The sequence below is a fragment of the Cylas formicarius genome, unplaced genomic scaffold (assembly GCF_029955315.1).
Source record: "Cylas formicarius isolate icCylForm1 unplaced genomic scaffold, icCylForm1.1 PGA_scaffold_2__14_contigs__length_35257938, whole genome shotgun sequence".
NCBI classification, from domain to species: domain Eukaryota; kingdom Metazoa; phylum Arthropoda; class Insecta; order Coleoptera; family Brentidae; genus Cylas; species Cylas formicarius.
In genome coordinates this window covers 14,635,327-14,648,562 of record NW_026844319.1, presented here as the reverse complement: position 1 = coordinate 14,648,562, position 13,236 = coordinate 14,635,327, and the positions used below count along the sequence as shown (strand labels likewise).

Genomic DNA, 13,236 nt, shown 5'->3' with positions numbered 1-13,236 from the left:
TTTAACACATCACACCCAAATATAAAAACTCTTAGGGTGGAAACATAGTCTACAATTCCGATCAGAGGTATACAGACAATGGCCTAAAATTAAATGAGGATGAAACTCTTTAATGTCTTCAACTAATATAAATATTTCGCAAGGAAAATCTACGAAGTTAGTGGATGTGGGCCTGGACGATAGAAAATTTTGCTTATGCAAAAAAGAGCAATTAGAATTATATCAAACGCGGGATATAGAGACCATTGTCAAGCTCTGTTTCAGAAACTTAGGGTTATCCTATTGCCATCGGTATATATCTATCACACAATTTTAGAAATTCCTAGCTCGAAAAATTTGTTACGGCTGTACTCATGGGTATCTATTCCTCAATTTTGCATCGAACTAGGAAGTTTAAATACATTAAAAGTTTGAAAAATTCTCTTGATCTAAGTTTATATAACCTAATTCCAAATTAGGTAACAAATTTACCATTTCAAAATTTTAAAGCCAAAATAAAATCATTTTTCATAGAACATTGCTTTATCCTGTAGAGGAATACAAACAAGTCATAAAAGAAAAATCGTGATGGATATCTTTAAAATTTTCTGTTCATTGTGTATACTTATTTATTGCACATTTCATTTAACCGTATCCATTTTTTTTTCAATTTGGACGTGTTGTAAATATATTTTATATATTAACACAGTCAAAACAAAACAATGATATCTCGATTTGTCTATTTATGTTGGAAACGTCATAATGCAAAACAAACAATTTTCCGGTCCGAAGACGGCGCCTAATCGGTTTTCCACCCCCGTGTATAAGCGGGATTAATTTCAGCAGATGGGCGAGAGTAAACAAATCGGAGCCCAGGACGATCGCAATCAAAAGACGATCAATCGAAAACGTCGTTAATAGCGGTACCATTAATCACTCGTAACAAACGTCACCCAGTTATTGTTCGTCGATACTCTACAAGCAGATCTTGCTCCGTGCGATTTCTCTTCTAATCGGTTTCGTTGGTTTCAGATGAGAACAGAGACATCAACGGCCACCAGGACGATGACATGAAAAGGCAGCGGTCTCAGTACAATGGCGATCCACTTTACTCGAACGTAAGTCTAATTAATTTTTATCGAACTATAGTCGAAATTAATAACACCGTTGAAAATTGTACGGACCACATTGTATTGGACATTGGGCAATATTTTGTATGAAACCACATAAAATTTATCAGAATAAGTGCACACAAGACTTTCGGGCTTGTGAGAATATTCAAAAATGGTTTTGTATTTTTCAAAACGTATTATAAAGTAAGAAAAAGCATACCAAAGTGAAGTAGTGCCGATTGTTCGGCTGTCTATCAATAAATCCAAAGTATTAAAAAGTTATTTATTGTCAGCTAACATGTAATATATAACTTAAATTTTAATTCGACAATGAACACAATATAACTCTTCAATAATTAATTAATCTCTATACAATACCGTTTTAATCTCTAACATTTAATATTAATTGAGGCCATCTGATAAGTGTAGTCAAGCTCTTCTAAAGACAGTTCAGCAATATCACTTTTGGAAGATTCTGTCCCTGGTATCTATTAAAAACTTCTTCATTGTTAGCACACCTAGATGTTTTCCTGGCATGGTTTAACCTGTTGGACCTTAATATTTATGATTAGCTTTCTGAACCTCCTCACTTAATTGCTGTATAGTTGCCAAAGCGTTGTCAATAATATTCCGGCCATTAATTAAAATTTTGTGGACTGTAGCTGAGATAATGAATCAACCATATGATCTAACATATTGTTTTATACGACAATAACTTGCTTAGTTTTGCTTAATTTTTTTTCTGGAACTATGGATATTAGAAGAACACAAAAGCCGTCAACAAGATTTTCAGTTGAGTGAATAATTGTAGCAGTACAGGATGCGCGAGATATTTGAAAAAGTCTAGCGGGAAATAGCTACTGCATAGTGTAGATCTTTTTTTTTTTCAAAAAACGGAAAATTGTATATACTTATATACCGGGCTACTGGTAACACAAACTAGTCGTAACCGGTCTTTTTAAACCAGAATGTTTTTAACCCATATTAACCTGTCACGATATCATTGTATTAATAGTAAAGATCCATTTGAAGTAACTTCTTATTGTTTAGAGCATACTTTGACACATTATCGTGAGTATAATTTAAATTAGTTTGAGATGGAAAGTTATCCCGTAATAACACTCTTTATGCCCCGATGAAGCCTACATTTGTGAGCAAATGCTTGACTGTATAACGGCCAAATCCACTGAGCGTTAACACTTTTATTTGCTCACTTTTCATACATTATTATTCTTTCTCTCCCTCTTCTGATGCCCTCTCTTTCTTCAGACTGTGGCAATCATCATGGTCGCGGTGGAGCGATCGCTCTAAAAAACTGCTGTGGTTGCAGACAGCCATGATAACCTTTTCCGTTCAATCAAACAACTTCCCTCCAACTTTCCTTGAATAACAAGGCCGATCAGGGAGTGCTTGGGTCCAAAATAATGTGTTTTTCTCGTTTTTGCTTTTTGCTATTATCAGTATCCAATTCTTTGAAATATTTTTTGTGTGAGTAGTTGCACACAGTGCTAGCTCCTCTCTGAAACCAAACTGCTCGTTACTCAGCTCGTTCTTCAATCCCTTGTAAATTCGATTCTGTATTATTTTTAGCAGTAGCTTAAGAGAATTACTCCTTGCTCGCCTTGCTTTTTTTCGGAATGGTAGTGAAAATAGATTCGAGTCAGTTTTCCGAGTTTGTTCAGAGTAGTACATTTAGATGAAGAATTCTGTAGTGTTTTCGTTCAGTAGTTCGCTTGGGATTTGGTCCGGCATTTTCACTTAATTAATTGCTTTTTCGACTTGGGCGGTTTTCATCACACAATTGTCATACTTTTCTGCAAGTTCCGGTCCTGCTAAATCATCAAAAAGATTGTACATTCTTCACAGCGTGTATTTTGTAGGTCAGGAAATTTTCAGGTTCATCATTAAGCAAGTCGATATTTCAACTTTTGCATTTCCCTGCAGCAGATTTAAGTTTCTCGCGGAGATTAATGGAGTTGGAGTTGCTCAATCTCTCTACAGGGTAATTCTTCCGTTGCTTTCATCCATCTTTTAATTTGCCCTTGGATTTCAGAGTATTTCTGGTGATTCCTGTTCTTAAATTTGCATCGTTCATCCAACAAGCAATTTCTTCCTTGTTTCCCCCTTAGATATTAGCTTTTCTGTATGTTCCAAGACAGGCTTTTTTATGTTCGACCAATTTCCGTTTATTGTTTTATTGTTGTTATGTATTTTCTCGTTTGTCACTTCATACTTCTGCGCATTTGATAGTCGCTCTAGTACACACAATGGTTCATTATTATGACGATTTTTGTTTGATGGTACCTTGGGGCACTTAATTTATTTTTTATAATGATCAATTTAGGTTAAAGCTGACGGGGTATCGGCTTAAATCGATTCACTCCATTTAAATGCTAAATTAGGTAATTAAGCACGCTTGTGACGTCGTGCCTACTTCGGATCACCTATGACGACTTCAATGGTACATCCAAATGATTGTTGGGTAGTCGAAGTTATTAATGTGATTTTTTAAAATTAGGAGTCAGATAGCGGTTGACCCATCTTTTCGACTCACCCCGTATTGCAAGCCGCATATCGTATATCCAATTTGTTCTGCTCCTCAGCAGTTATTAGTGTCATTTTATTGAAATCGCGCAAATGGGTTGCGCCTTGTCCACCGGTGGTACATAACCCCACTTCCTGTCGATTTTTTTCGCATTTGCGCTACGGAGAGGTAATTTCCTTCGCTGGACCGCGATCCTTCAATTTAACGCGGAGCGGTGTGTAAACAAATTCTTGCGCTCGCGAGCGGACGATTAATTTTCGTTACGAATTTTTGCGGCTCTGCTTTATTACATCCTTTGCCGCCTGATCCGAATACGGTCTTTCGAACAATAAAAATAGCAATAAATATAAGCAAATAATACATTTTAGAGACGCGATATGCGGATGTGTCGAGTAGAAAGTAACAATTTTCAGTGCGCCGACCAGATTTAGTCCGTAATGAAATGGGAACGCATTTATATTGGATGGAAATATGTATTTTCTATGTAATTTATATCGCGTTGTTGTTGTTGTTTTTTTTATGCGGCGAAAGGAAATTTAACCGCGACGCTCAACTGCGTTACACCTTAACGGGATATTTAATTAAAGTCCGCATTAATTGGAACAAAAATGTTTTCAAAATGTACCAGACAAGTAACTTTAAAATGGTACGCCATTGTAAACAAAATTTCGGCCAGAAATGTGGAGCTAATGAATAACATACACTCCCAAAACATTTTTTTCAAAAAATGTTCACTGTTGCACTTTTATTTCACTCGATAGTGGACCGTAAACACCTTTTATTAGTAGTAACAAAAACTAGTGCAAGGATTGTGAAAAATGACTTCAATTTGTTACCTATATGGCAATAAATTTAAATGAAATAATAATAATTATAAACAACACTGTGAAACTAATATTAAATTAACCAAGACTCTTTACTCAATGAACTTTTTTGTGATTGTTCATAGAAACGATAAACTGAAGTTTATTGTATCTCGCCTATAAGGACCAAAAAATGAAGAAACTGCTTCCTAGTTCCAGTCGAAATTCAAATCAGCATTTTATTAAACTGTATAATTTTCACCCAGGAAAAGTTTTAATGTGATTTTCAATATGCAATATGCATACTTTCGTAGCTGTATTTTGGTACATGTATTACAAGTATTACGGTTTATCTTCGGGCTACAAACTTAGCAAGATTTGTATGTCTATGTATAATGCTCAAGTTACAAAATTATTTATTTATTTATTATTTATTTTTTTTTACGATTTAAGGTTATATTTATCGTTGCAAGCCTACGTTTCCTTTTTATGTTTTTTTCTTTTGTAGGGGTGTATTTATTTACTCATTTATTTGTGTTTTGATTTGGATGAAGTGCAAATAACTTAAATGTAATACGTATAAATATATATATAAAAATATCACTTTTTTTTATGCATTGTATGTTTTTTTAAATAAACAAGCAAATAAATAAATATATAAATAAAGCATGTCGAACTATCTTCCTTTATTATGGATATCTTCCAATTAAAGAACTTCAAATAATAATAATTCACAATATTTATTTAGCAATATGCTAACATACATACAAAATTATAACTTATAATATAAAATTCCAGATCGGCATTATTATTTATAGACACAAAAAAGAAGCTCAGATCGTCACTCAGGGATTGGACAATTCATGATACTGGCGAACTAACTAACGGATTTAATTTAAATTATACAGGGTGATGTAAGAGGAAGTGTGCTATGGCTCTAAAATATTTTGGCACCCCTTTATATCATTTTGTCTTTATTGTCTGAATAAATGAAGTAGATTTAGTTCCGGGTGTTACCGCTATCGAAATAAAAAATAGTTTCCAACATTTTTAAATAATTTGTACCCTTGAAGAAATTTTTATTTTTCCCTACTTTAATCAAACCAACCAGCCAATCTCTCCTGGCATACCATTTTAAATAAAACATACAGTGTGTTTTTAAAAAAAAATGTATCCGAGTTCTAGATACACGGTTTATTCGGTTTTCTGTATATTTTCGAATTTTTGGAAAGATACTAACCCAAATTTTCTATACCAATCTCTTACCGTCCTTGAATTAAAAGTTTAATTTTACGATTTTTAATCAAATTTAAATCATATACACTCAAGTATTTTATTTCCTTTACGTGCATCGGTTTTTCGTTTTTATTAGAAGGATTTCCATTATAAAAATTAATTTTATTTAGTTTATGTTGTTTTTTACAAATATAAAATTTTGATTTGAATATTCTAAACATTAATTACATAAATTATTGATTTTTTTAAGGCACTATATGAGCAGTATGATATTTTTAAAAGTAATTCAAATACTTTTCCAACGGTATCCTAAATTTGGGGGAATCTTAATAGCTTTGTTTCCTTCATTATTATTGGGTGAATTAACACAGACTAATACAAGCAGACAATTTTATATAGATTTTACAGACATTTAAATATTAAGAAACTCTCTGAGTATTTATAGTTGAAGCAAGCTTTCATATTCATATTTTATCGGTGTTAAGAAAATCTTTATTTATCCAATTTACTTTAATATAAATCAAAGCTGAAGAATAATGCCAATAAATCGGAAACATTTTGACAGAGCCTCATACTATTATGTGATATCATTGAAATCGTCTCTAAATGCACTGCTGCTACACTACATTAAAAAATAAGAAAGTTAATTTTAGCGACATTCACAATAAACTCTCTGTATATATGAGAATATAATAAAATAAAATTTTAAGTTGAACTTAAAAACATTGTATTTTTTATTTATTATTTTTTTGGAAAGGCTGAAGTTTCAAACTTACCGCAACCTTAACTTCAGTTGCTGAAATCAGTTAGCCAGCATTCATCATCCATTGTATTCAATAAATACGATTTGTTTTTCAGAGGTAATACGAAGTTGCAAATTGAGTGAATGTCAATTCTAAGTAACAAAGAAATTAGCTTCATTTTGGGCAACTCATTACTTACTTAGCATTCTGGTTTATTTAATACCATCATAATGCTTACAAAATGTATATATGGATGTGAAGCAAAACAATACAGTAACTTCATATGTATATATTTATTTAAATATGGCAGTTATTTCCAAGAAAACATAAACTAAAAATACATAGCATTAAAAAAATATTTAATTTTTTTCTTTTGAATACTTTATGGAACTATTTTATAATCTGTGGTGTCAGCTGCGATTCCTGCAAACTTGGATTGCGGTGGGATTTAGTGTTTTAGGGAGAGTTACAACAGTCTAAATTATTAGAAAAAGTGCCTTAGTATTCATAAAGCTAGGGTTAGTTTGTTGGTTACTCGAACGCTACAACAAAAACAGATATATCAGTCCTCTTATTGCTTGTTGTCTAAGGGTAATGCTTTTCCTACACCCCCCGCCAGCTTCAGAGTCTTTAGTAAGTTTTGAAACGCATTCAGTGACTTGAGAAATTGTATCATCTTAATATATATGCCCTGAAATGTGCTTCCTCGTATCGAAAAAGTGTATTCAATAGTATCTTCAGTTGACAAAATATAACGTTTTCTGTTTTACCTCAGCTCTGGTCCAGTAAATGGACCATCAAAGATGAGCACAAACTTTTATCGGAACTGGGAGGCGCGGGCACGACGACAGGCCAAACGGGAGGCTACTACGACACCCACGGTGGTTTCGTGGGGGGCGCCACCTCCGCGGCGGATATCTACGACACCATCAACACCATGAGCCAGACTACGTCCCAGAATCTGTACACGCCTCCCCTCGCAGGCTCATTGGGTAAGAACGTTCGCTGGAAAAATATATTTCCTTTCGGGTATACTTCCAAAGTGGTGGTGGTTTAAGATCGGTGGTTAGATTCGAAACGGATAAAGTTAAGGTAAACTTTGGAACGTGTAGGGCCCGGATCGTTGACGCCTCTAGCTCCGATTACAATGCACGAGATGAAAATTGAAACTACAAGGCTGATGGACCCTTCCATGTCGCCCTACCATTCAGGTAACCGTTTAGTGTAGTAAAAGAAAACCTTTTGCAAGAAAGCCATTTATAAAGTTTTTAAATTTTAGTACTGAACTCCCAGTTTGCCTCCCATCTGCCTCTGCTAAACCGCTCTCCACCAATTGAGATGAACGGATCTGGGACTTCAGTAACAAAATTTTTAAGTTTTATAGATTTTTCTTCTAGTCATGGTTTTTACACCAATTTGCTTAGAGTAGTTATACTTTCGTTTTTGTTATTATCCCATTTTGCAATTTTGCAGTATTTTGTTCGTTTCGCATTTTTTTTTGTGGTTGATTTCATGGATATGACTTGTGCCGCTTTTTTTCTGCTCTCTAAGTTCATATGTCATTCGACTCTGATCAGTTCCAACGGTTTTATCTTTGTTTTCAATTCGGGAGACGCCTTACGCGGAAACTTTTCAGGTAGGGTTGCGAATTGACTGTTAGACATAGAGTTCGTTTTGTTCTTCGTTGTATGTATATTTACAGTAATGCTAGCGATACAGGGTGTTCTTCAAATCACATCATATATTAGAGAAGAATTGTTTCAACGAACTTATTATTGTGTCTACCACAGGATGATTGGCGAAACGTCAGTAAGTTCGATTCAACAACAACCGATGCAACACGAATTCAGTATATTTGCAAATATTATTGTAGTATCCTTTATCTAGTTTAACTAACTACGTTATAATACGTCACTTTCAATAACACCCTGTATAGCATTAAGAAAAATCATTGCAGTGTTTGTTTCATCTTAATAATAACTTCGTGTTGAATAAAATAACCTGGGAACATACTAAGGGCAGATAACTGCAACAGATATTTACTAAGTGTAGATAATTGGACGGACTCAATGCCAAATGATGCAACAAGTTGCAATAATAAAAAATAACATGCGAATCTTCCTGTAACTTTCTGTCTTCCTGCTTTTGTTAAACAAACTTATCGACAATTCGCCTATGCAACGTAAACGTGAAGAAAATAAGCGACATAATGACTTTTTTCTACATATCTATATATGTAACACGTGCTCTGAACAATGACAGGAAGGACTATTAAAGATGAATCAACAGGATAAAAACACAGTTACAATTGTTGGAATATTTATATTATTACGTCATATCCGACAAGACCCCGCAACAAAGAGGCGCCGCCTTGTTTTTTTTGCCGATCGTAAAATGTATCGGCGTCTCAGGCAAAAAGGACAGGGTGGGCAAGTTGCGGTGAGGAGATAATTAGGGTATTATTATGCGATGTTTTTTGGGTTTACGATGAGTTAGTTAAGACGTAGTTGTCGAACCGGGAGGATTAGACTCGATTCTGCTTCATTACGTTATTTTTATTTTGATTATCCTTACAAAGCAGCGGTGGGATTTTACTAAAATCACTTACAATCGTTTTCGTTTTTTTTTTTTCTCTTCTCGGACAAGTTAAAATTATTGTACGTCATGGGAAGATTTAAATCGAAAACAGTTACAAGTGAAAAGCGTAATACACGGAAAGAACGTTCATCCTCGTCTTCGGGAAGTGATAGTGACAGTTCGAATTCGAGTTATAGCTCTTCCGATAATAGCTCGAGGAGAAAACGGACAATAAAACGTTTGAGGAAAGAATTAAATGATTTAAAAAGGCGTAAGCCGGTCTTTCGCGCGGGAGACGAACTTTTAGTGCCAAAATTTGACCCAAGTCGGGATGACGTGATGGTGGATAATTGGTTGAGTAAAGTGGATAGTTTGGCAGAACGTTATCAGTGGGACGATGATACTATTCTTCGAATAATTTCCGGACGATTACGAGGTAACGCTCGTCAATGGTACGACGAGAACGTGGAGTATGACTCAAGCTGGATTGAAATTAAAACATCAATGAGCCTCTATTTCCGTAAGTCTGTTCCATTTTCCAAGTTACTAAAGGACGCTGCTAATTACGAAACTAAGCCGGGACAAAACCTAGGAGATTATTGTTTTAAAAAAATGTCTAAATTAAGGGCACTTAACATAAATATACCTGACGTTTATTTGATTGACGCAGTAATCGGCGGTATTAAAGACGATAATATATCGCGAACTGTTAGAGCCGCACAGCATGAGAATGCCAATGCACTTTATGCGTATCTAAACACCGTGGGTAACATGCCTACGGAAATTTGTAGTTTTCGTCAGAATAATACTAAATTCAAACGTCTGCCTTGGACTGGCTTCAATCGAGGAAATTCGAATAATAAAGAATTTTCTAGAAAATCTGAGTCCCGCCCAACGTGTTACAATTGTGGTATTCCGGGTCACATTTCAGTTAACTGCAAAAAACCACGTCTTGAATGTAATAATTGCAAAAAACTAGGTCACACTAAAGAAAAGTGTCCCTTTTTACAAAAGGAAATACAGCACGTTAATCTGTTAGCAAAGGAAAAGTTTCCTAATATATTCTTACAGCCCGCCCGAATTTTTGGCAAAAAAATAAAATGTTTAATAGATTCGGGCAGTTCAAATACGCTAATAAAGGAGTCCCTCGTTAAGAGATTTGGATTGCAACGTATTGATTCGGAGAGTATGACTTTGTGTAGTTTTATGGGCACTTCTTTAGATAGTAGGTCCCTTTGTAAAATAACCGCTACTATACAAGGGGTTTCGGCACAAGTAAGTGCCATAATTCTTCCGGACAAATACCTTAAATATGATTTATTAGTTGGTCGGGATTTTATTAACCAAGAACATGTAATCATGATTAAACGTGACGATCGATTAGTTTTATACAGCTTATTCCCCATTACAAGTGTGTCTGTGAGTTTGGTTGAGGTTTATGACACTATGGATTTAAATAGTGTAAATTTGGGCCCTATTTCAGAGGCTGATAAAGTAAAATGTATTTCCTTATTGCATAGTTTTTCGGATTGCATTTCATCTTCCATGGAAAATTTAGGAAATACGAATACGGTAGAGATGGAGATAAAATGTATAGTCGACACACCGGTTGTACGTTATCCTTATCGTATGCCTGAGGTTGAAAGGGGTATTCTCCGAAATATGATTCAAGAACTTTTGGATAATGAAGTCATCCGCGAATCCAATTCTCCGTACTCCAGCCCGATTACACTTGTTAAAAAAAAAGGATGGAGGCTATAGAATGTGCGTTGATTTTAGACATCTCAATGCAGTAACCATTAAAAACCGTGGTGTATTGCCACATATCGAAGACCAAATCGACAAATTAGGAGGATTTAAGTATTTCACCAGTTTAGATTTAGCATCCGGTTTTTATCAAGTTCGCATGGCTGCTAATTCCATTGAAAAGACTGCATTTGTAACACCCGATGGCCATTACGAATTTTTAAGGATGCCCTTTGGGTTAGCAAATGCGCCTTCAGTTTTTCAATCATTAATAAACAAGGTTCTGGGACCGTTAAAAGATGAATTTGCCTTCCCCTATATAGATGACATTATAATTCCTTCATTGACGGTTGCGGAGGGACTAGAACGCTTAAAAAAGGTGTTAATCCAACTTCGTGCACATAACCTTACTTTAAAAATCAGTAAGTGCGTATTTCTTGCAACTACTATAGAATATCTTGGGAGAGAAATCAGTGCAGAAGGAGTGAGGCCAGGTAAGAAGAAAATTCAAGCGGTATTGGATATGAATTATCCTTCCAACGTTAAGCAAGTGCGTCAATTTCTTGGATTAGCAAGTTATTTTCGAAAATTTGTCAAGAACTTCTCCATGATTGTCGAGCCTCTAACAAAATTAACTCGCAAAAGTGCGAATTGGATATGGAGCGCACCACAAAAAGAAGCATTTCACCAAATTCAACAAAAGCTTATATCTTGTCCAATTCTTGCAATATATAACCCTAAATTAGAAACCGAACTTCACACAGACGCATGTTCCATCGGTGTCGGGGCAATATTGCTTCAATATGATGCTGAGGGTAATACACATGTTGTCTCTTATTTTAGCAAAAAAACAACAAGCGACCAAAGGCAGTACCACTCATACGAACTCGAGACTATGGCTGTAGTTTATGCCTTAAAATATTTTCGGGTTTATTTATTGGGGATAAACTTTAAAGTGGTTACGGATTGTAATGCCTTGCGAACGACCTTATCAAAGAAGGATTTGATCCCGCGCATTGGAAGATGGTGGCTGGAAATTCAAGAATATACCTTCGAAATTGAGTACAGGGCCGGCAAAAAGATGACGCATGTTGACGCTCTTAGCAGAAACCCCAAATCGAACAATAATTTTAAAGTTGAAGTTTTTCAAATAGACTTGACAGAAGCTTACTGGATTACCGGCGCACAAATGCAAGATGAACAGATTTGTAGAATCCGAAACATTTTAGCCGATAAAATAAAAAATAGCGATACAAAGTTTTACTTTGAGCAGTATGAGTTAAGGAATAACAAATTATACAAAAAATTAGGAAATGGAACCAAAGCATGGGTTGTTCCACGAGCAGCACGTATGTAAATTTGTCGTTTGTGTCATGATGATTATGGGCATCTTAATGTAGAAAAAGTGTTACGAAGAATTCGTGAAAACTATTGGTTCGCAAAAATGAGGAAATTCGTAACGAAATATGTTAACGCTTGTCTAAGTTGTATGTATTACAAACAGTCGTTTTCTAAACGAGAATGTAAATTGAACCCTATTGAGAAACATCCGATTCCTTTTCATACATTACATGTAGATCATGTTGGGCCGTTTATGACAAGCAAAACGAAGAATAAGTATATTTTTGTGATTGTTGACGCATTTACTAAATTCACTGTAATCGAACCAGTACATAATCAAAAAAGTAAATACGTTATTAGGGTTTTAACCGACCTAATATATCTATTTGGAGTACCTAGCAGAATTATAAGCGATAGAGGGACAGCTTTTACATCTCGAACTTTTAGAACATTTTGTAATACTTATGGGATTAAGCACGTTTTAAATGCCGTTGCCTCGCCCAGAAGTAATGGCCAATGTGAGCGATATAACAAAACCATTGTGAGTGCGCTATCAACAACAGCTGCAGGCAAGGATGAAAGAGATTGGGACAAATATATAAAACAAGTGCAAAGCGCACTTAATACAAGTTTTAATAAGGGTATTAATTCGACCCCCATGAAGGCGCTTATTGGCTATAATTCAAAACATGCGGCAGAGGCAATAATTCTGAATGAAATCCAAGACGAAATCGATAGGCTAGACCTGGAAGAGCTTAGGTGTAAAATTTCGGATCACATATCGAGGGACCAGAAAAAACAAAAAGAACGCTATGATAAAACACGACGAGATGCCAAAAGGTACAACGACGGTGACCTAGTTAGAGTATTAATAACGAGTATACCTACTACGGGTGCCAGTCATAAGCTTCATCCGAAATACAAAGGCCCTTTTCGCATCACAAAAGTACTATTTAATGACAGATACGAAGTTGAAGACTTACGAGAGGGGTTCAAACGTAGACGAACTGTTGTAGCCGCAGACCATGTTAAAAAGTGGATTAGTATACAAAACGAAGAGGATTAATGGCAAACGTGCCTATGAGCGAACGTCGCTCGTGTTTTGTATTTTGGCAAACGTGCCTATGAGCGAACGTCGCTCGTGTTTTGTATTT

The 13,236-nt window shown here is 35.3% G+C and overlaps 1 protein-coding gene across 6 annotated transcripts in view; it reads left to right on the top strand.

Moving 5' to 3' along the window:
* LOC132698194 (paired box protein Pax-5) overlaps window positions 1-13,236 on the top strand; it is a 259,029-nt gene that overhangs the window by 230,702 nt on the left and 15,091 nt on the right. For 4 of the 6 annotated variants that reach the window (XM_060664133.1, XM_060664130.1, XM_060664131.1 and 1 more), the window contains 3 exons: window positions 1,012-1,097; window positions 7,194-7,410; window positions 7,531-7,629. In XM_060664133.1, coding sequence (XP_060520116.1) covers window positions 1,012-1,097; window positions 7,194-7,410; window positions 7,531-7,629 — 402 coding nt within the window. The remainder of the gene's footprint in view (window positions 1-1,011; window positions 1,098-7,193; window positions 7,411-7,530; window positions 7,630-13,236) is intronic. The other 2 variants (XM_060664135.1, XM_060664132.1) reach the window with 1 other exon arrangement.